Genomic DNA, 24,593 nt, shown 5'->3' with positions numbered 1-24,593 from the left:
TTGAAAATGGGTGAAGTTGGACATTTAATAAAATAATTGTATTATTTTTTATTTCATTCGTTTTAGGCAACTAAAATAACCTTGTAGTTATATCGTCTCTGTCGGGAGTCGAAAACCTTTCAGGATTTAAATTCAAAAGTACAAAAAGTAGATCGACAAGCGCAAAATGTGTTGCTTCGCGGCGCGTTTTCCAGCTTGTAGATCTGCTATTGATTTTCTGTGACGCTGTAGTATGATCAAGTAATCTACAAAAAAAAGGGCACAAAAAAGTTAAAATATGGTTTCTGTCCAACTTCGGTTGATATAATCATTAATCAGACATTACATTTCATACAGTGAAAGCGCGTCTGCTGTGCTCCATATTTATTAACCTCGATCTAGATGTTTCTATAGTATTGTAATGGCTTCATAAATCTCCCTGACGTGTGGGGGGGGGGTCTGATAACTCATCACAGATTTATGGCTTTATTTCCCCCCTGTACGGCATCATCTTTGTTATATCCATAACGCCGTCATTTATCCAGGAAATGGAGGTCATTATCTGAATTATTCAGATTTGTCGGGTAGTCATATTTCAAAACGGAAGAATGTTCGTCTCATGTCAGCATCAAAACACATTTCCTTTTAAGTTGTGTGATGTAAAGCCAAATTCCTTTAGGCCATGGGTCTTCATCGTGGGGTTCTGGGACCCCTAAGGGGACTGGCAAAGCTTTGTGGAATAGGACTATTATTTTTATTTTTACATGGACCATATTAGATCAAACATTGGACAATTCTCATTCTACTAATATGCCACCAAAATGTTTCTACACCATACTGTCCATGCCTAACAGAAACAAACTTTTCAGTAATGCTTTCAAGATAATCGGATACACCCACATGTGATGGTGTTGCATCAGATGTGAATGCGTGTATGAAAGCAGCACTATGTAACTGTCCTCCGGTTTCTTGTGCAAGTGCTGAAATGTTTTACCATTGAACTACTAGAGCCCGTCTGCTTGTTTAGGGGATATATTGAATGTTGACCATCAGGACAAAATAAGTGTCAGATCCTGTGTATAGGTGCAGGGAAACTAAATACAACCACCCCAATTGTATAAGTTAGCCGTGCTTCAAACCAGCATCATGGAACAGCTAATCAAAACAAATAATTCAGCTGCTCTGTTCTACCAGATTGCAGCATACTCGGTGGCTATAGGCTAGTTTCTTGGGACATGTGTGGTCGTAGTAGTGGCTACATCTCTCATTAAAGAATTAGGTTTTTTCAGGGATTTTCTTACTTTTAAGGGTAATTGTTGTATAATTGCAATGTTACACTTCAGTAGGCATTCCTGCATAACTTCTGGGTTTGATGATGATGTCACGCGCATAACCTCTGTTAACTAAAAAAATATATTTTTTTAGTTTGTTTTCCTAGGTGTAGCGTAATTTCCGGACTATAAAGCCCACTTGAATATAAGCTGCACCAGCTAAATGTAGAGAAAAAAACAAATGTGTACAGATATACAAGCCGTACTGGACTATAAGCCGCAGGTGGCCATAGAGATCGATCTAGAAGGTCCCCTAGTGGCCGTTAGCTGTAAAAATCCATAGATTAGCCGCACCGTTGTATAGGCCGCAGGGTTTAAAGCGTGGGGAAAAAGTAGCGGCTTATAGCCCGGAAATTAAGGTAGTTATTTTGTTAGTTTTAGTGTTAGAGTGATGCTCAGACTGTTGGCTTTCCTCCCACACCACTAATACAGTACAGTACAGTACAGTGAATGTGGCTGCACTGCACCTCACAGTGGCTCGTATCAAGACCACAAACAGACCTGCAGACTGTGGACCTCATGGCCTTACAGTAGAAAAGCTGTCCGACTAATTGGATGCTGCTGTAACCATTATAAATCTGCTCCTATACACTAAGACATCTATCCACCAGACCAACTGTTCACACACTGAACTGAACTGAACTCAAGACCAGTGTTGGGCAGTAACAAGTTACTAGTAATATATTACTGTAATATTATTACTTTTCCCAGTAACGAGTAGTAATAGTTATAATATATAATAGCTATTTACTCCGCCAAATCACGCTGCGTTACTTACTCGTTACAAATGAGCGTCATTGTTTTTGTTCATTCATCCTGCTATGCACTCATAGTAGCAAGTTGTCGCATGGCATGCAAAAATAGAACAGATCTACAAGCTATCAACAGGTAAAAACAGAGATGCGTTGTAGCTTGTAGATCTGTTCCGTTAGCCTGCGCGCGGTTATGACGTACTGTAGCGTACATGCGACCGTCCGTCACTCCAAACAACAACAGAGATAGAAAGAAAGAGTGGCAGAACATGACAGAGACATGTATGTTATGTATCTGTATTATTTTGCATTCTTGTCTGTCAAAGATGCCTAGTATATTAACCCATTCTGACCTGAGATCAGATTCATACGAGGTTTCCACTGGACACACACTGGTCTGATTAACCCATTCTGGCCTGAGATCAGATTCTAAAAATGTCAGTCGCTCTTTGATTTAAAAAAAAATAGCAGACCTACAAGCTCGTAGCGCGCCACTCGGTGGCGCGCTATGAGCTTGTAGATCTGCTATTTTTCAATAGCTAAAGCATAACATGATGCTGACACCAAAATGGGTTCCCGGTCAGAATGGGTTAATGTCCACTGTAAACTTTCCATGGGCAAAAAAAAATGGGACCCAATGCCTCCCTGCTTGACACTCAGCATCAAAGGGTTGGATTGGGGAGTCAAATCTACTAATCAAATTATTCCCGAGCGCGGCGCACGCTGCAGCTCACCGCTCCAACAGATGGGTCAAATGCGGAGAACAAATGTCACTGCGGTAACGTGTGTGACAAATCGTATGACTTTGACTTTGAGGCTTCCGCCAATCTGAGAACCCATCGGCAAATGAAGGAAAAACAGCACCATCTTTTCCTTGACATTTGACGTTGGTCTGTCTTGAGAGACTATAGGCCGCCTCCAAAAGGTCAGAGACTGTTGCTTTATTTTTTGGTTCGTTATTCATGTATACAATATACTGTCAGTTTGGAGGTTCTGCAGCCAGTGTGTGCAGTTCAGATTGTTGGGACTATTTTGACTGTTGACTATTTTGTTTTATATTCTGCAATGATTCAGTTTGGCTGATTGGAGACTTCTTATTCCAATGAATTTGATTCAGGAGGAATGACTGCTAATTTGAGATTGAAGAGAGAGTCTTTTGAAAACAAATGGGAAAAATGGTTTGATTATACTAATGAACAACAGGTGAGCTAGGAACCAGAATGTTTGGCCTTTATTTTTTGCTTTGTTTTTAATTTTTTCTCTGAATGTAAACATCCTTGACACAATCCTTGACACAAATACGGTACTCATGTTTACGATATGCTTATATTTCTAGAAGGTGACCCCATAGATGGGATGGTAACCAATGTTATTTATTTTCTTTATATACAGTATTTTACTGTCCAATATTATTGTATGTGGGTGTATGTATGATTGTGAGGGTGTGTGGGGATGTAAGCGTGTGTGTGTGTGTGTGTGTGTGTGTGTGTGTGTGTGTGTGTGTGTGTGTGTACGCACGCGTACGCTAACATATTTTCATTTTATTATCAACCTGTCTGTGTGTGATCTCCTTCAAGCATTTATCTACTGTTTTTACTTTTTATTTACTGAGTTGGCAACACATATTGTAATGTTCGATTGTTTGTCTTTTTGCTTTCTGTATGTCCTTGTATGTCATTTCTGTTCATGAAAAATGAATAAAATTTAAGTTGAAAAAAAGAATTTGATTCAGGAGCTGCAGGATAAACAGATTGTGTTCTTTTACGTGTCAATAGAACAATTTGTGACCCATCTGTGTGGTATAGAATCCCCCCCATCTCAAAATATGGTTCCAGTTGGCAAGGATTTGAGTAAAAAATGTTTGCTTTAAAAATATGTATTCAAAGATTTGCTCAAATATTCATGAAAAAATGCAATCTACAAGCTCATAGTGCGGCACGAAGTGACACACTATGAGCTTGTATATCTGCCATTTTTGAATATCCAAAGGAAGTATAAGAATAGAAGCTAAAGTGATTAAAATATAAAATGACAGATGCATTCCCGGTTTTAAAGGCTCAATGTTTATATCATGAACAGTATTCAGTATACTGTAGGCCTACCAGCTGCTACGCTAATGCACCGTACGTATAAACCTCATGTACATACAGTATGGATGGAGATGCTATGTGTAAATATGTAGATACCTTTTGTTTTTGATTTTTCCTTTCTTTTCACCCTGTCCACCCCTCTTCTTGTTTTTGTTCTCTCTCTTTCTGGAAACAACAAGAAAACGATGGAGCTTGTTGCACAAAAACAACTTTCTGACACTGAGAGAAGAGTCGCACTCAAAGTGACGAGATGAGTCCGTTCTTTATTTACCTTTTCCTCGCAAGAAAACAAACGCTTTAACGAACAACGGCTGTGCTATAGCTGAAACGTCTGTTTTCCTGCAAGGCGGGAACGGTCTTATCTCGTCCCTCTGAGTGCCACTCTTCTCTCGTATCAAATGTTTATGTTATAATAAGAGGACAAACGCAACCAGAGCAGTCAGCGAGTGCAGTGGTTATTATATCCACTGTCGTAAACCTGTGACGTGACAATATAAAAGTGATTCCCGGTGAAAAAACATAAAGTAAAATGCAGATTAAGTGTTGCTAATGCAGTGCAGAGTGTGCTGCTCATCAGAAGAGGGCTGGCCTGCAGCTGTGTTTGGCCAAGGCATGGCTCTCTGACATGGCGGACAGTCACCGCTGTTATTGGAAGGGCATTCACAGTAGGAAGGAGGAAGGTACAGGAGTGCAGTCAGAGGTCAAAGGCCACAGAGGGAGAGGGAGAGAGAGAGAGAGAGAGAGAGGGAGGTTAAGGTGGACTTTTTCTAACCCTCCATACCACCGCCATGACTCAGACAAGAAGACCCCCGAACAGAGGAGGGGGGAGGCGTACATATTTACCATTGGGAAACAGCTGGGGCGCTGCCAAGGTTTGGACACTCCTCTCTCCTGCACACACACACACACACACACACACACACACACACACACACACACACGCACAGACACGTACGCACACGCGCACACGCACACACACACACCAAGAAAATGGTCCTCACAATGTCGATTTCTCACATCCTACTATAGTTGTGGGGACATTCGGTCCTCACAAGTATAGTGATACAAGCACACACGCACGCACGCTCACAAATAGTAAAAAAAAACAAACAAAAAAAACAGAGTTTGTGTGTGATGTAGGCTGTCAGCTATCCAAATGGCTGACTGAACCGCGTCCAACTGTCTGTTTTATTGTACAGAGGAAACAGATTAGTCTCTCCACTCAATGAAACGAACAAATAAACAAACAAGCAATCGATGCCCACGGGATCGGCACAACAACCTTATTGATCTGTTTCGCCCCGGGGGGGAGACAGAAACAAGACAGCCTGACACCAAGGTGTAAAACTCTAACTAACTCTATTACCGTCTGAAACTTTTCCTTAACAAGCAGAGTCTCCGTGACACGCTCATCTGTAAGCCTGATTGACACTTGGCCGCGTATACAGCAGAGAATAGCCGATCTACAAGCTCGGCTATACAGTATGTGCTTGTAGGTCAGCATAAATTAGTTTAAAGGACCATTTCAACAAATCTTCTAGCTGATCTTCATGTAATCGGTCCTCACTAATTAACGCTCATTATAAGGTGGAACCATGTCTGCTCACTCTGTGCCTCATTGGTTGGCTGTGGACTTCAGAAACCTGCCTACCAGTGACATCATCGCTATAGGCAGGTTTGGTGATTTTAAACTTCTTTTTTAGTTGTTTTATTAATGCAAGAAACTTTACTTCTATTTCATCATGATAACTTTCCTGTAAGATAAATTCTGTATTTCTGTAGGCAGGTGTCTGAACTGTCCACCAATGAGACACAGAGTGAGCAGATGGAAATGGTGCCATGTCATAATGAGTCACTTAGATAACGGTTGGAAATGCATGAAGTGGTCCTTTTAAGGGTGAAAAGAGTGACATCTCAAGGCAGAAGTATAGCACATTAAAACATGCAGATTACTCTAATGCAGAGAAAGTGTTGAGTTGAATTTATAACCCAGCAGCATGACAGTGTCGCTTGGAGAAGGCGACACCGCCGCACTATACAGAGCATAAAGTAGGCTTCAGATGTATAGTAGTTTAAAGTTCACGCCAACACTGTGTTGACAGACGAAGCCAAGTGGTTAGTGGTGTTTAAGAGAGAGAGAGAGACAGCCAGATGTGTCACGCTGTCACCATCTGTCACCTCCGCTCCTCAGTGGAGCTCTGGGACTCGGGGTCGCTTAGTGTCACCATCCAAGACTGGGGTGTGTGTATGTATGTAGCATATATATATATATATATATATATATATATATATATATATATATATACATACACAAACATACCGTGTGCTGTATATAATTGCTGTCAGACAGAAACCTCTTATCTCCATATTTTAACTTTTTTAGTTTTTTTCTACTTGATCACACTACAGGCGTCGTCACAAAGCAGCATCAAAAGTATAGCAGATCTGCAAGTTCGTTTTGAGCTTGCAGATCTGCTATACTTTGACTACTTTTGAATTTGAATCCTGAAGGGTAACAGTCAGTTTCCACCCGACACCATATATTATTTGTGCGGCTTTTGGACCTTTGTTGGGATAGCACAGTGGAGACGAGTGACAGGAAACGGGGAGTGACACGCCGCGAAGTGGCTTGGGAATTATACAGCGTGTTCCAACTTCCAACATTGCTCATGTTCAAACTGTGAGGCCTTGACTTGTTCCTGTGAATGTCGTGTGGTGTCGTGTAGTGGTGAAATGCTTTAGTTTTTTTTATCTCTGTTTATACCGCAATTTATTATTAGTTTATTCCCAGTCCCCACACACATTTCTGTTTTGTCACTGCTGTAAGAAAGTACAGCAGACAACCCGCAACACTCCAGGTCAGAATAAAGTCCTTACTGTGCAAGGCTCGAATATACAAGTTGAAATGAAGAAATGCTCGCGGAACTCGACTACGTCTCGTTCCTGACCGCATCACTGTCGTGGCAATAATCACGTTAAACCACACCCTCTCGTGTAATATTTGCTTAAATATAACGCTGACGAAGGCCACACGAAGGCCGAAACGTGTTCGTTATCAACGTCAGAGGTAAATAAATTAATATGAAAAGGACATACAATGAGTGCTGGCATTTTCTTCATTTCACTGCTGTTGTATCCTATTGGCTCACCTGGCAGTGAGGAGCCCTCCTATTGGCTCACCTGGCAGTGAGGAGCCCTCACCGGGAGGACGTAGCTCCTCCCGCCCAACACTATAAGTTCACAACGTGTCACAATATTTGTTGTGATGATTATTGACCTAGATAGATATTGGAAAACATAATGTAAAACATAAGTAAAAAATATACAACTTTAAGCCTGTCTCTCCCCCCCCCCCCCTCCACAGTCCTGGATGGCAACCGAGGCCCGGAACTACATTGAGTTCAGCGGGAGGTGACAGATGTGGCTTTAATAGTGTCAGGAGAATACATAAATAATGATAATCGTAATTAAATAATATAATAGTGTCAGCGATAATAAAGGCATAAACATTCCAGTCAGATCTTCTTCCGGCCATCAAAGATAAGTCGTGATGTCATAATAAGCATGACAGATCTTGAACATGATGTCATAAAACACATGTTTCCACAACTATAATGTCGTTGCCAAAGAAACATTAACTTTGTTCTATAACTTTTTAAGAAAAACATATTTCTTTATTTCTATTCGTGTTCAACCGGTTATGAGGACAAGTATATTAATACTGACAGCCTGGCAACGGACAAAAGGCTCTTTGGAAGGCCTTTTGGGGACTATATAGAACTAATTGGAGTCAGCATTGTTTTTGTCGTTTCCAGTATACGAATGACTGTTTCATGAAAATTAACTTCTCCTTAAAGCAGTAGTTCATACAAAAATCAATTGTTTTGCATTCAATCAGTCTTTGTTTTGGTCAGTATAGCTAAAGGGTATCCTTTAATAAAGTCCAGAGACTGTTCTACCGTTCATATGAAACCAATACCAGAAGAGTAACATATGTGACCAGATTTGATTGAGAGACATCGCGCAAATTACAGCTTTTCACCAAGGGGAGAAAAACACATTTTTCTTCTTTTTTTCAAAATGAGTTAATAGCACAGGCAGACTCGTCACATACTAGAGCATGTCTGAAAGAAGTGCCAGAGCTGTAAATATGATGTAAATATGAAATAAATGCCCAAACATGTAGCTAGGTGTAATGTTAGAGACCACAGAAGTGAACCTTTCAAGCCTGTTTTCTCAACTCGCTGTTTTCTGCAAGACATTACACTATAAGCCATATCTCCAAAACTGGTGGGTCAAACTGAACAACCAATATGTCAAGTTGAAGCTATATGATTCCCTGCTTTCATATGACATGACAAAACGAAAATTCTAAAAAATCCAATGGCAGTCCCTCAGTCAAATTTAGTCACATATAAGAAGAAGTCCTAAGAGTTTGACCAGAAGTACAACGCTCCACTCAAAAAAGGTTTTGGGAGGTGACGGAAACCTGACAGGATAGAGTGCCGACCACATAATTGCAACAACGCCCCCGGTTCGATTCCGCCTCTCTGACCGGTGGTGCATGTCCTGTGCCCCGGCCTCTCTGCCCTCAAATTCCTGTCGTTAAATAAAAACAAAAAAACTGCCCAGAAAATATATAAATACTCGATTCAATTTGCTGGCCAGGATTGGAGGAATCCATGCCATAGCTTCAGGTCTTCAGAAGAGTGCATGGTCCCCTCGATGTTAAATTGGTTATTCTTGAAACAGAGAGAGAGGAAAAAATGGTTTGAGGTAATTAGCCATGCAGTCATTTTGGGTATTATATAAACAAGAAGTTGAATGGTTAATTTAGGTCTGATACGGAATATACGGGTACTTATACCCACTCGATCAGAATTGTAGCATCCGTGCCCCTGGGGTGAGCACTTTATATTTTAAAGCTGAACATTTATGTAGGCGTAAGGGATAAATGGAGAACATGCGTAAAACAGTTCAGGGCTACCAAAATGAGCTCACAGTGCATCGCGTTGCGACGCGTTGTGGGTTTAATTGTAGATTTTTGGTTTATGCCGAGGTTGAAGTGGTTTTATAATCAGAGTCAGATTGTCCTTAGATGCACCACCGAGATCGGAGATCTGTTTTCCTCTCCATCATGATCTCCCTCTCCCTTCATGTTACAAAACATCCATCCATCCTTCTCTCCCTTTTGACTGACACCTGTCCATTTAAACTCTAGACGGGCCTGTTGACTGATACCTGTCCATTTAAACTCTAGACGGGCCTGCCCTAAAGTTATTAGTACAGCCTCCCTCGCCCGGCAGCCGGAGAAAACCAGAGTTCTCAACAGGCCCTGACAATTAAGGCTCGGCCCAACCCGGCCCTCATCAAACCCTGTACACTCAAGACACTGCCCCCGCTGCCACCCATAGAACTCCATATATGGCCAGTACAGAATTCATTCCATATGTTGATCTGACCCCCCCCCCCATGCCAAAGAGCCAGCGCTCGCCCGGCAGCTTACTTTTGACTGATACCTGTCCATTCAAACTCTAGACGGGTCTGCCCCAAAGTTATTAGTGCAGCCACGCCCGGCAGCCGGCGAAAACCAGAGTTCTCAACAGGCACAAAAATTAAGGCCCGACCCTACCTGGATCTTCATCAAACCCTGTACACTCAAGACACTGCCCCTGCTGGCACGCTTATATCTCCATATAAGGAGAACTGACCTGTTCTGACATTCCATATGTTGATCTGACCTCAAACACTCAAGACACGCTCCATATCTGGCCAGTACAGAATTCATTCCATATGTTGATCTGACCTCATCAAACCCTGTACACTCAAGACACAATATGGCCAGTACAGAATTCATTCCATATGTTGATCTGACCCCCCCCCATGCCAAAGCGCCAGCTCTCACCCAGCAGTCTGTTGTCACCCAGGCGGATGTGTGTACCCGACCTTGTCCTTTAGGGCGAGGCCACTTCTCGCCCTCAGGCGTCTTGGTATAGAACACGTTTTAGTGAATTCCAAGTCGTTTAGAGAGAGTTTCAGCAGGAGACATTATCGTTTGGCAAAGTGCCGTTCACTATTTAATATTATGCAGGATTTACACACTGCTTTAGCTCCGTATTCATCGTCATGTTTTAATTTTAAACTGTATTTTCTGTAGGTTTGAAACCGCATAAACTCTGCATAATAATACCCCAACTAATGGTGTCGGTATAGCCTACTTGGAATTCACTAAAACGTGTTCTATGAACATCATTGATGAATTAATGGCTTTTTATAAATGACAATCATCATACTGTAATCATCATCATACTATAATTCTGACAATGTCTGTCTGTCTGAATGAATGTGTGTCTGTGTGTCACTGTGACTGCCGTAGCTCCTCACTGCCTGCACCAATCACTCCCACTTTTCACACAGGCATTTTGACCATAATAATATGGAGGTCTTAACGAAGCCCTTTTTCCAATTTAATAAATTATAAATTAATAATGAATTTATTAGTGAATTAAAAATGCGAAAACGCAAACGGGGGGGGGGGGGGGGGGGGCAATATCTCACAACGGGTAAGGCCTATTAAGTTTAATTGATCTATAGAAAAGTGTCTCGTATACCAGGCTGATATATCAGTTCATTGTGTTGTGTTGGATCATGTGCCGCATTCCAATCGGACTAGCTTGTTTCATTTTCTAAAAAAGTAGCGTTCCTTATCGAATGGCCACGACGCCTACTTTTAAATGAGTATTAACCGAACAAAACAACACCCCACTGTTTATTATACAGCTGGGAGAACTCTGAGCTTTACCCCAAGCTCCACCCACCAGCTATATGGACGCCCCTGATGACACAACACCGTGTGTATGTATTGTATTGACGGTGATAAAGTGTCATTGAAAGTCATCAGACCAGCGCCAGGTTATGGGTTATACATGTCACTGGGTAAGCAGGCCACAGAGCATGCACCGTTCACAGCTAAAGCACTCCATATCCCAGCATGCACCATACCATACCACAAGATCAGAGTCACTCTGAGATATACCAATGCACCGTTCACAGCTAAAGCACTGCATATCCCAGCATGCACCATACCATACCACAAGATCAGAGTCACTCTGAGATATACCAATGCACCGTTCACAGCTAAAGCACTCCATATCCCAGCATGCACCATACCATACCACAAGATCAGAGTCACTCTGAGATATACCAATGCACCGTTCACAGCTAAAGCACTCCATATCCCAGCATGCACCATACCATACCACAAGATCAGAGTCACTCTGAGATATACCAATGCACCGTTCACAGCTAAAGCACTGCATATCCCAGCATGCACCATACCATACCACAAGATCAGAGTCACTCTGAGATATACCAATGCACCGTTCACAGCTAAAGCACTCCATATCCCAGCATGCACCATACCATACCACAAGATCAGAGTCACTCTGAGATATACCCATGCAGTGGTTCACAAGGTATAGGGTCAGGGGGTCCCCAGCTAAATGTGTCAATGCAGCATTTTAACCACTTTAGCAATATCTTATACGTTGCCTATATGAAAACAATAGTACAGCTCATACAGCGTGTCATTCCGTGCCTTGCTGCGAGAGTTACTGAAAAATGTTAGAAAGGTCATTTTGAAATAATCTTCTTTTCACATAAATCTTCTCTTCATGGCGGTCCCCGACACAAAACATTTTCAGATGAGGGGATCCGTGGCCAAATATGTTTGGATTGGCCATGTGCTCAGAATGGACATCAATGCAATCCCAAGAGTCGCATTACACTGGACCCCAGAAGGAAAGCGAAAGAAAGGCAGGCCCAAAACGACATGGCGTAGGACGATGGAGAAGGAGCTCCAGCTACAACATCAGAGCTGGGGGACCATAGAGAAGATGGCCAAAGACAGATGCAAGTGGAGGAACTTTGTTGCTGACCTATGCGCCAGCCGGCGTAATGGGGATAAGTAAAAGTGGCCAAATATACATGTACTGTATATCAATGTGGGGGTCCTTGCTTGACTGGACAGAGTTTGAGAAGGACCAGTGTAGCGCACACATGTACTGTGTGAATGCATGGACCACCCCATGGATGTTTATCCCATTCTGACCTGAGATCAGATTCATACTACGAGGTTTCCACTGGACACACACTGGTCTGATTAACCCATTCTGACCTGAGATCAGATTCTAAAAATGTTCAGTCGTTCTTCGATTTTTCAAAAATAGCAGACCTACAAGCTCGTAGCGCGCCACTCGGTGGCGCGCTATGAGCTTGTAGATCTGCTATTTTTCAATAGCTAAAGCACAACACGATGCTAACACCAAAACGGGTTCCCGTTCAGAATGGGTTACGTGAGCTGCATGTGCATGTAGGATACTTGTGTTTACATGCATGCATGTCTGCATGTGTGCACACCACGGATGTTTGTGTACTTATTTGCATGCCTGTGAGTTTGTGAAGAGAAGAGAAGATAACAATCTCTCTCTCTCTCTCTCTCTGTCTGTGCGCACACGTGAGCGTGCGTGCGTGCGTACAAATGCCCATCATCAGTGTAGTAGAATTTGCGTAACAGACAAACTTCACTAATGGTAGATTAGGATTATTGGAAAACTAATTAGGGAATTAGATAATTAGGAAAATATGAATTTCAGGATTATTAGCATTAGACATACAGTATATAGTTTTAGGGTTCAAGGGTGACAAGTATACTGTTATACTAGCTCAGTGCGGCCAGTTGTGAGTTTAACCCCTTTTTGGTGTTGGCATTACGTTATGCTTTAGCTATTGAAAGATAGCACATCTACAAGCTCATAGCGCGCCACCGAGTGGCACACACACGTGCTTGTAGGTCTGCTATTTTTGAAAAAATGAAGAACGACATAGAAACATAGCTTTTTCAGAAAACTGTCAGAATCTGATCTGCAGGTCAAAAAATTGTAGATCAGGATCAGCTACTAACAGCTACTTTCAGCTACTTTCAGCTACTTTCGACCCCGTCCTAAAATGTCATCACGTCATCATATGTCCTCACTGTCCTCACAAGTTTAGTGATACGGCCACGCGTGTGCACGCGTGCACGTACGACATAGTGTGACAAGCCCCTCAGATGGTTGCTGCTTAGCATGTCCGCATCTGCCTGCTGTTTGTGTGTGTTTATGATCTGCTGTGCTATAGCAGAATGAACACTTCCACATGATCAGTGGTGGGAAACAGTAGACTATTCACAGTTTTTACATACTGTAAGTAAAAGTATCAATACTACAATATAGAAATTACTCAATTGTTATTTTCTATATTGTTTAATGATGACGATAATAACTGTGGGGGGGAGGGATGGGGTGAGGGAGAAAAAATAAATATGGTTATGTTCAAACTGTACTACATTGTTGAAAACTACTACCAATAAACATATATTAAAAAAAAACTTGACTTGAGTACAAAACTATTGGTATCAAAATATATAAAGTACCCAAAAGTAGAAACTAACATTCCAGGCCAAGGACCCCCCTCAGTGTTGTGAAAATGTACAGTATGTCAATGTGTATCTCAGACATGCAGTAACAACTTATACTTAGTGAACTTGACCTTTGGCTCTGTACGCCCTGAAAATAGCTGATCTACAAGCTCACAATGCAAACTTGTAGATCTGCTGTTTTCGGCAAATAAAATTAGAATTTGGAATCAAACAAATTAGATTGTTTTTTGACTCATTTGATTAAACGCAAGCTTCAAACAAATTGTTTCTCTTTTGATCCGTTAAAACAGTCATTCTCAAACGTTTAGGCAATATGGACCCTCATCTGAAAATACAATAAGAGATTTGTGTTTTAAAAGAATAGTGCTTGTAGATCTGCTATTTTAGAAAAATCGAAGAACGACTGACATAGAAACAGCTTTTTCAGAAAACTGTCAGGATGTAGAAGACATTTTTTGAACCAAAATGGGTTAACTCATTTTGATTTGTTGGGGACCCCCTGGAACCCCCTCCATGGACCCCTGGGGTCCCCACTCCGCGCTTTGAGAAGCTCATCTAAAAGAAGGACCCCCTGGAACCCCCTCCATGGACCCCTGGGGTCCCCGCTCCGTGCTTTGAGAAGCTCATCTAAAAGAAGGACCCCCTGGAACCCCCTCCATGGACCCCTGGGGTCCCCGCTCCGCGCTTTGAGAAGCTCATCTAAAAGAAGGACCCCCTGGAACCCCCTCCATGGACCCCTGGGGTCCCCGCTCCGCGCTTTGAGAAGCTCATCTAAAAGAAGGACCCCCTGGAACCCCCTCCATGGACCCCTGGGGTCCCCGCTCCGCGCTTTGAGAAGCTCATCTAAAAGAAGGACCCCCTGGAACCCCCTCCATGGACCCCTGGGGTCCCCGCTCCGCGCTTTGAGAAGCTCATCTAAAAGAAGGACCCCCTGGAACCCCCTCCATGGACCCCTGGGGTCCCCGCTCCGCGCTTTGAGAAGCTCATCTAAAAGAAGGACCCCCTGGAACCCCCTCCATGGACCCCTGGGGTCCCCGCTCCGCGCTTTGAGAAGCTCATCTAAAAGAAGGACCCCCTGGAACCCCCTCCATGGACACCTGGGGTCCCCGCTCCGCGCTTTGAGAAGCTCATCTAAAAGAAGGACCCCCTGGAACCCCCTCCATGGACCCCTGGGGTCCCCGCTCCGCGCTTTGAGAAGCTCATCTAAAAGAAGTCGGGGACACAAAACCAATCTCAAGGAGCCTCTTTGCTCCAAAACTCCAATTTGAATCAAAATCAATTTGAGTGGTTTTGACAAATTCGATTAAACTCACACTTAATCAGACAGTTTCTCTCTTTTGATCCGTTAAAGTGTGTTTGTGCTTGGCGTGTGCATGTGTGTGGTATGAGTGCGTGTGTGAGTGAGCTTCCGCACTGACAGTGAGATTAACGACTCTCCACGTTTAAGCATGCATGGCAATAATGAACAGTAGAGAGATAAGCCAGATGAAAAGAAGAAAGAACCGATGCTTCCTTCCACACACACACACACACACACACACACACACACACACAGGGCCCAGAGAGAGCTGGCTTCTCCATCAGAAGAGTAAACGCTGAAAAACCCACAAAGCATGACTATGAACATATACCAGCTGAAGAAAACCAAACATCCATCAGAGAGAAGAACCAGGAAGCAGTGAAGCTGAAAAGGCTCCGATTCATACCTCCATGCGCGGCAGCAGTGTCGCATGCTGGTTGGAAGAAAAATCACACCCGTGTGAAGTAAGTGGTGCAACTCTGTGGTGGGGGGGGGGGGGGGAGGGGCGGGGGGAGCGCATGTTTCCGGCGAGCCGCCCCGCGTCCGAAACGTTTGAGAAATGACAGAGTTACCGTGTGGGGGTCCCTCTACTGTACTGTACTGTCACTGTACTGTACCGGCATGTCAGCGAGAACGATGCGCTGATTGGCTGTTACTAGCTGTGGTCGGAGACTCTGAGTCACACATGCACGGCGATGCGCTACGCGACTGTGTGATCACGGCTTCAGTTTAGGACATGCTGAGCAGCCACTAGCAGCACGCACACACACACACACACACACACACACACACACACACACATATACAACTACCACTCGCGGGAGGTTTCATTTCGGTTTAAGTGAAGCAGTTTTGTTCCCTTGTACCGGCACTTCGGCAGCTGTTTAACAGTAGAATACGACTACATGTTGAATGAAAGACCATGGCCTGTTCTAAATGTGCTAGTAAGAGAAAGGTGGACAGTGGAAATCGGCGATTCAATGAAGAATGGACTGACCTATGCTTTCATTGTACCTCTGTCCAAAACCAATGTGTCTAATATGCCTAAAGACAGTAGCTCTGGTGAAGAGTCAAAATGTTAAACGCCATTATGTGACAGAGCACAGCTCTGTTGAACTGAACTTTCCTCCTAATTCAGAGCTAAGAACCAAAGAAATAAAGAAGTTAGAAAAGTCATATCAAGATTCAAGCAGGAAGATTGTTACATGTATGACACAACAACTGAAACTGGCGTGGGTTTTGGGTAAGCACAAGAAGCCATTCTCTGATGCTGAAATAATAAAATAATGTATGACTGAATGTTTGAAGGCTAAGGGATATTTTCTTGTTTAATTTTTTTAGCATGTGTAAGTGAATATTTACATGCCTGAGGCATTGCATTCACCTTTAGTGGAAGAACATGAGCACTACAGATGTCCCCATGCTTTCCTGTGCTCCCTTGTGTCTGTATTTAAAAAAGTTCTTTAACCCCTCTCCTGATTGGGGGATTCTTGGAGGGGGTGTGCAAAGGTATTTGAATTATTCAAATTAAAAGGATTTTCTTTTGTTTTATGTTAGTATTTATTTTAGTTAAAAATTGATTGTTTTGTTTATTCATTGAGTATTTTTTGTATTTTTTGTTAAAGAAAAAAAGACAACTACTGATTAACTAACCAAATTAACCTGATCCTCTGACAGACACCAAGCACTGCTGAAACACAGACATGAAGCACAGCCCTGCTCTGACAGACACCAAGCACTGCTGAAACACAGACGTGAAGCACAGCCCTCTGACAGACATCAACCACTGCTGAAACACAGACGTGAAGCACAGCCCTCTGACAGACATCAACCACTGCTGAAACACAGACGTGAAGCACAGCCCTCTGACAGACATCAACCACTGCTGAAACACAGACGTGAAGCACAGCCCTCTGACAGACATCAACCACTGCTGAAACACAGACGTGAAGCACAGCCCTCTGACAGATATCAACCACTGCTGAAACACAGACATGAAGCACAGCCCTCTGACAGACATCAACCACTGCTGAAACACAGACATGAAGCACAGCCCTCTGACAGACATCAACCACTGCTGAAACACAGACATGCAGCACAGCCCTCTGACAGACATCAACCACTGCTGAAACACAGACATGCAGCACAGCCCTCTGACAGACATCAACCACTGCTGAAACACAGACATGAAGCACAGCCCTCTATATAGACATCAACCACTGCTGAAACACAGACATGAAGCACAGCCCTCTGACAGACATCAACCACTGCTGAAACACAGACATAAAGCCCTATAACTAACTATATACGGTTGTCAGCTCCACACTGTATATCACTTTACAAACCAATATTATCTACCAGTGGTGGGAAAAAGTACTGAAATGAGGCCTGACGTCGAAATAAATAAAAAGTCTTCCGAGAGAATATATATTCAAAGATTTATGCCACATTTTCACGATTTTTCAAAAATAGCAAACATACAAGCATTTCCACTTTTCAATAGGTTATACTTCTACTCAACTACACCTCGTTGGATATTATTGTGCTTTTCTAATTCCACTATATAGTTATTTGAAAACTTTGCAATCTTTGCAGATTTAGATTATTACGGTATTACAGAAACATACATCAACCAGATAAGCCCTATTTTATACTTTGTCTATTGGAAAACAGCTGATCTACAAAGCTCACAATGCAACATGTTTGACTTATTTTCTTTTCATGCCAATACTTTTGTACTTTGACAAAAAGTAAGTCAGTAAACATAGTTGTGCTCTTGTTAAGATTGGTCTCATATTAACTGCAATTACCAGTAGTCAAATAATGGATTATTGGATCAGGAATGCGACAAAAACTAAACAATCTCCATGTATCCAAGGCATGTATTCCTCATGCGGTGAATAATTTATTTAAAAAATAAATTAAAAATAAATAAAGATGGGAGTGCTTATTCCACCCATCACTCACTCTCCTGTCAGATTCTCATTTGGCAGATTGTTTGTTTTATTGAGGTTTTATTAACTAATAATAGTGTCTAGCTGGTAGACATTGGTATAATTATCTTAATGTCGACCACACACTGGCTCCAAGTCCACCTCTCCAACCTCACAGACTCCAGAGGAGGGAAAAAAGATTTTCACTGGCTGAGCGAGTCTGGGCACACGTACTGTGCGACCTATGGTTGATTTTCCAGAAGTGAAAAGTACAAGTGAAGTACATTTACTGTACTTAAATACAGTTATGTTAAAATATGTAGTTCCAGGGACCCCCCAGAAAAACAAATATTTTAGTAAAAAATGTTCGCTCGTAGCGCGCCACTCGGTGGTGCACTATATGAACTTGTAGATCTGCTATTCAATAGCTAAAGTACAACATAATGCTTGAAACACCAAAAGGGCTTCCCGCGCTCAGAATGGGTTAACTCAGGAGTGACACAAAGTTTGGGCCTTCATCAGGTGATGTGCTATCACCTGATCTATCTCTGTATGTATCTACCTTCTGTCCAGCACCAGCAAGGAAGTGGATTTTAACCCATTCTGAACGGGAACCCGTTTTGGTGTCAGCATCATGTTATGCTTTAGCTATTGAAAAATAGCAGATCTACAAGCTCATAGCGCGCCACCGAGTGGCGCGCTATGAGCTTGTAGGTCTGCTATTTTTGAAAAATCGAAGAACGACTGACATTTTTTAGAATCTGATCTCAGGTCAGAATGGGTTCATCAGACCAGTGTGTGTCCCAGTGGAAACCTCGTATGAATCTGATCTCGGGTCAGAATGGGTTAAACAGGTTCTCACATAAGCCCTAGGATTTCTATCGGTCATCTTTCCATTGGAAAGTATGTGTACTATATAATATGTTCTGTTGTTCAAATCAAACCAATCAATACTTTTTTTTAAGTAATAGAGTTTGAAGTAATTCTTCTCCCATGGCTGTGAGTTTTCCACCATGCAGTCTTTGGAAGTATATAAGACATCTAATTAGAGTGTGGTCAGTCAGTCCTTGCGGCATCCCTTGGCTCTGTGCAGTCAGTGGGTAGCAGCCCGGTAATGACAGCCTGATGGCTGACCAGACCTTGACACGCAGCGGTGGAAACTATACAAGTACACTTACTCAAGTACTGTGCTGTACTTAACCCATTCTGACCTGAGATCAGATTCATACGACGTTTCCACTGGACACACACACTGGTCTGATTAACCCATTCTGACCTGAGATCAGATTCTAGAAAATGTCAGTCGTTCTTCGATTTTTCAAAAAATAGCAGACCTACAAGCTCGTAGCGCGCCACTCGGTGGTGCGCTCCGAGCTTGTAGATCTGCTATTTTTCAATAGCTAAAGCATGACATGATGCTAACACCAAAACGGGTTCCCGGTCAGAATGGGTTAACCCATTTTGGACGGGAACCCCTTTTGGTGTTTTAATCATTATGTTATAATTTAGCTATTGAAAAATAGCAGACCTACAAGCTCATAGCGCGTCAACTCGCTTGTAGATCTGCTATTTTTGAAAAGTAGTGAAAATGTGGCGCAAATCTTTGAATATTATATTCTTTCAGAGTGAACGTTTTTAACTCAAATCTTTTTTTGTTTCTGGGGGGGGGGGTCCCTGGAACAACATATTTTCAGAAGGGGGTCGGCGGGCCAATTACATATATTTTTGAGGGTTCTTGACATGAAACCGTTTGTGAACCACTGACATGGAAACATGTTTTTTTTTCTTTCAGATAACTGTCAGCATTTAGAAAGACATTTTTTGTAGAATCGTTCCCAGGTCAAAATGGGTTAAGTTACCATTTTGATGTATGTTTTATTTTACTGGAGTATATCCCTTTACATCTCAGAGGGCGAATATTATCGTTATACTTTTTACTCTACTACAATTATTTGCAAACTTTAAGTTACTTGGCAGATGTTCATTATAATTACAAAACATAGACTATATAACCACTTCAGCGAGGGGTTCAGCAAAGCGTTTTCAGACGTTAAAAAAAAAGAAAAAACTGTGAAATGGGACATTCCCCGCATAATGTGTTTCTTCAGTAGTACATTCATTGTGATACTTTTGTACTTTTACTCAAGTAATATTTTGAACACAGGACTTTTATACTTGTAACAGAGTATGTCTATGGTATTGATATTTTTGGACTATCTCAGTATTTTCTTTTTTTAGCCAGCTGAAAAAGAAGAAGTAGAAAAAAAAGCGGGCCATGACCCAAAACCATAGAACCCTCGAACCCAGGGCCGTCAAACTTAACAGCCACATAAACCCAGCCAACCACCGTAACCAAGTCCACTCGCAGTATATATCTATCGCCGCTGTGTCAGGCAAGAAACCTCGTATGTACTGCATTTAAACTTTTTATGTTTTTATTTTGTAAATTAATGCACTATTACTTTGTCATTATACAGTCTCGGCGGCAACAATTGCAGATCTCTACAAGCTGCACGTGTGGAGGTTGTTTTGTGTTGAATTTGGAGAATTTAGAGAGAAAGCGTTAATGGTTAACCCATTTTGACCTGCGATCAGATTTCTAAAAATGTCTTCTACATCCTGACAGTTTTCTGAAAAAGCTATATGTTTCTATGTCAGTCGTTCTTCGATTTTTCTAAAATAGCAGACCTACAAGCTCGTAGCTATGAGCTTGTAGGTCTGCTATTTTTCAATAGCTAAAGCATAACATAATGCTAACACCAAAAGGGGTTCCCGCCCCAAAATGGGTTAAAGCCATGTAACCTTTTTTATGAATAAAATTACATTTTGTCAAATCTGCATGGTGGAGTAGTGTAGCATAACGAATCCCCTGGGCAGCGGACGTCCTCTTAGAATTGTCTCGTAAAATAATTACTGTATGGTCCAAAAATAAACACATTGTACGGGCGATATAAAATAAACACATTGTACTGGCGATATAAAATAAACACATTGTACTGGCGATATCGTCAGGGAGGTGGTTGCAATTGGTCTCACTGCTTCTCTATCGAGACATTTTAGATCCTGTCAAACGTCATGTCTCACCTTGACACAGGATCAGACACCAATTTTGACCTTATGGTTTATAAATGTATCCCCTAAGCAAGCAGGTCGGCTCTAGTAACTCAATGGTAAAAATGTCAGCACCGGAGTAAAAAATGTCAGCAAATCCGGGGTAGAAGAGGAACGTTACATAGTGGAGCTTTAAGTGTGGGTTTTTATAAATATTGAATCAATGAAAAGTAACAAGTGTTTGTCATGACTATAATAACTACAGTACATTGGACATTGGAACAGTTTTCTTTTTCTCCATTTCCTGAAAAGTAACAGTTTTGGACATACAAGGTTTCCGCCCGCGACACAGACGATAAACACAGTACATATCTTAACCTTGTTGTTGTATCGTAGCCTAGAAACAGCTAGCTGCTTAACAGCAAACAGGTTGATTTATAGCAACAGCAGCAGGTTTTCTTCAGAGAAATTTCACCTGCACTTAAAAAACAACCTCTCAGCAAAAACACAGGCAAAAAAAGACAAGAATAGATGAGCCAAAAAGTGTTCTGGGCTGGTCATAGTGATGAAATGGCTCGTGAAACCACTCAGAAATGCATCTCACAGCCACGGCTCCTATCGCTATTCTGCCAGTCTGTGTTGTTCTTAATGCTGAGAATGTTGAACAAGTGTCTAGTGGAACTATTCATTCAATTGTGGCATTTGTTGTCAGACACATCAGTGAGTATGTCTTCAAGGACAGCCGAACTGAAAGAGACTAAATTCCATTCCACGGAGGAGGAAAAAAAAGCCCTTCAAAATAACTTGTAATTGCTTTCTAATTGGTGTAGTGGTGAATTGTCAGGCCAAAGGCATGAGGACGAGAGAGAATGTTTTGCACTGTGTGTGTCCGTCCGTCCGTCCGTCCGTCCGTCTGTGTGTACAGATAATCTCCAGCACCACTGGCCCAGTCACTGCTAAACTGTGCACTGCACACACACTCCCTGGATGCCAATTCAGAACCTCTGCCCCAAATGTTCTATAACGGCCTGTTATAGCACCACCATGAGTTAGATTTTTTACTCTGAGTTTCAACAGTATATGTTTGTTATGTGCTTTAAAATGTCGTGTACCTGCTTAACATAATTAGAATATAGAGAAAACTGACGACCATCAAGCTCACAACGAGCATTTTCGAGCAACTAAAAACTAAAAAATAGATCTTGCATAATCTCACTGGAAGTGAATTTAAGGACCCATATTATAGAAGTCTCTGCTGTGTTCAGTGGCCTTCATAGCAGGTTCAGCGGGTGTTAAATAATTCACTAAACAAAGGGCGTCCACACACAGCGATGGGTTCAACGGGTGTTAACTCACTGGCTCATGAACAAATAATGCTCAACTCACGTCAGCCGAGACGAAGTGCTGACAAAATGCCACGCTGAAGGTCAGAGCAGGCATGTGGAGGTAGAGCCTTCCACACGGTCAACACGCCATGTTGTGTTCATTTAAAGTGGCTTTTGCAGCCGTGCGGCCCGGGGTGATGATGACTGATGACTCTTTTTTTGTCAGGTCATCCCGATCTGAAATGTGTGACATGGAGTGAAAGGACGAGACCCATTGCTGCTGTATGGGAGATGCTTCTGAATTCTATTGCTAATTTTTTAAATCATTGTAATAGTGAGAACTGCCTCATGGCTCAAGCGCTAAAGCTTTTTGCCATTCAGAATGAGAGCCTGATGCGGAAGTAACAGAAACTCTGCCGTTCTCATTTACAGCGACATACTTTGACGACAAAGTTTTCTCCAAAAGCCCACGTACACCGTCAAGGACTTTGAATGAGTCAACGGCCCGATTCCTTCATAGTCGATGGAAACTTGACCTGACTTAACACGTTGGCTTTATTACCTCAGTTAAAAAACCTTTTCATAAAGACATTATGTTTTCAATCGCTACTTTAACTTTTATGTCCGTCTCACACAGCCGTGAGTGACATGCGCTTTTATTCTTTTGTAAATTATGATCCAATTAATTTTTTTAATGGATGATAAGGCATGAGGGTCTGGCTGCATGGCTGAGGGGAGAGAGAGAGAGGGAGAGAGAGAGAGAGAGAGAGAGAGAGAGAGATACCACTGTCCAGTGAAGTAATTGAAGCAAGAAGAAGATTACAGATTACAATTACAATTTATAATTGTATCTCTCAAGGAAAATGAGACGCGAGAGCAGAGATGTTACACAAGAGGCTCAGCAGAAAAGCTACAGATAAAAGATAAAGCAGCAATCAGTGATTCTCAAACCTTTCTTTTAATTTCTAAATCGACCCCCTAGTTTGACATGCATTAGAAGCAGTGGTGGTTCCCAGACGTTTCAGGCGGATAGACTCCAAAGAGAGTTTCTGCCCGGCCGGCACCCTATAGTGAAAATAGCAGATCTACAAGCATGCAACGAACGCGTCGTGTTGTTGTGAGCTTGTAGATCGGGCATCTTCTTCACCACTTCTTAAATATTTGTTTTCTAACTTCTTACATTTTTATTTTTATTTCTACATGACTTACGGTACTAGCAAAAAAAATATTGAATTCGTTTTTAAATGATTTGAAATGTAGGACCCATAAAAATGTGTCCACGGCCCACAAATGGGTCCCGACCCACTGTTTGGGAACCACCAGTCCAGCCCATGGACCCCCCCACCCACCTCCATTCTACACTGTTACATCATCGTGTACAATGGGAACCTATAACCAATAATCATCAGGGGGCCCCCTGGAACCCCATCGGGGCCCCCTGGACCCCAGGGGTCCCCAGGCCCCAGGTTGAGAACCACTGGAGTAAAGGAGGAGGAGCCTTTTGTCACAGATGAAGAAAGTGGTGTGGTTAAAGGAACACTTTTTCAACCTCATCTTCATATGATTGGTCTTCTCACTATAATGTTTATTATACAGTAAGATGACACCATTTCTGTCCACTCACTCTCTGTGGGGGGCTGTGGACAGTTCTTATACCCGCCTAACAGTCTGTCTGTCCACTCACTCTGTGGGGGGCTGTGGACAGTTCTTATACCCACCTAACAGTCTGTCTGTCTGTCTGTCTGTCTGTCCACTCACTCTCTGTGGGGGGCTGTGGACAGTTCTTATACCCGCCTAACAGTCTGTCTGTCCACTCACTCTGTGTGGGGCTGTGGACAGTTCTTATACCCACCTAACAGTCTGTCTGTCCACTCACTCTGTGGGGGGCTGTGGACAGTTCTTATACCCACCTAACAGTCTGTCTGTCCACTCACTCTGTGTGGGGCTGTGGACAGTTCTTATACCCGCCTAACAGTCTGTCTGTCCACTCACTCTGTGTGGGGCTGTGGACAGTTCTTATACCCGCCTAACAGTCTGTCTGTCCACTCACTCTGTGTGGGGCTGTGGACAGTTCTTATACCCGCCTAACAGTCTGTCTGTCCACTCACTCTGTGTGGGGCTGTGGACAGTTCATAGACCAGCCTAACGGTAACATCACTTACCAGAGTTTTCCAATGTAAAACTCGAGTCACTTCCTGACTCGCCTACGTAACTGAAATACGAGTCAAATAGTGACCCTGGTCAGACTGAGTCAAATAGTGACCCTGGTCAGACTGAGTCAAACAGGACCCTGGTCAGACTGAGTCAAATAGGACCCTGGTCAGACTGAGTCAAATAGTGACCCTGGTCAGACT

General features: G+C 42.5%; 1 protein-coding gene across 4 annotated transcripts in view; it reads right to left on the bottom strand.

The window, feature by feature from the left end:
- The window catches only part of scube3 (signal peptide, CUB domain, EGF-like 3), a 216,113-nt gene that overhangs the window by 50,537 nt on the left and 140,983 nt on the right, over positions 1-24,593 (bottom strand). The window contains exons 7-8 of one of the 4 annotated variants that reach the window (XM_080762693.1): positions 4,996-5,043; positions 4,249-4,317 (exon numbers count right to left, since the gene is read on the bottom strand). The exons of 1 other annotated variant lie outside the window; for it this stretch is intronic. In XM_080762693.1, coding sequence (XP_080618819.1) covers positions 4,249-4,317; positions 4,996-5,043 — 117 coding nt within the window. The remainder of the gene's footprint in view (positions 1-4,248; positions 4,318-4,995; positions 5,044-24,593) is intronic. 2 more of the 4 variants (XM_080762695.1, XM_080762694.1) reach the window with 2 other exon arrangements.

Source organism: Protomyctophum bolini, assembly GCF_963924005.1.
Source record: "Protomyctophum bolini genome assembly, chromosome: 5".
Classification (NCBI taxonomy): domain Eukaryota; kingdom Metazoa; phylum Chordata; class Actinopteri; order Myctophiformes; family Myctophidae; genus Protomyctophum; species Protomyctophum bolini.
The sequence above is the reverse complement of the archived record's forward strand: the minus strand, read 5'-3'. Positions and strand labels throughout refer to the sequence as shown.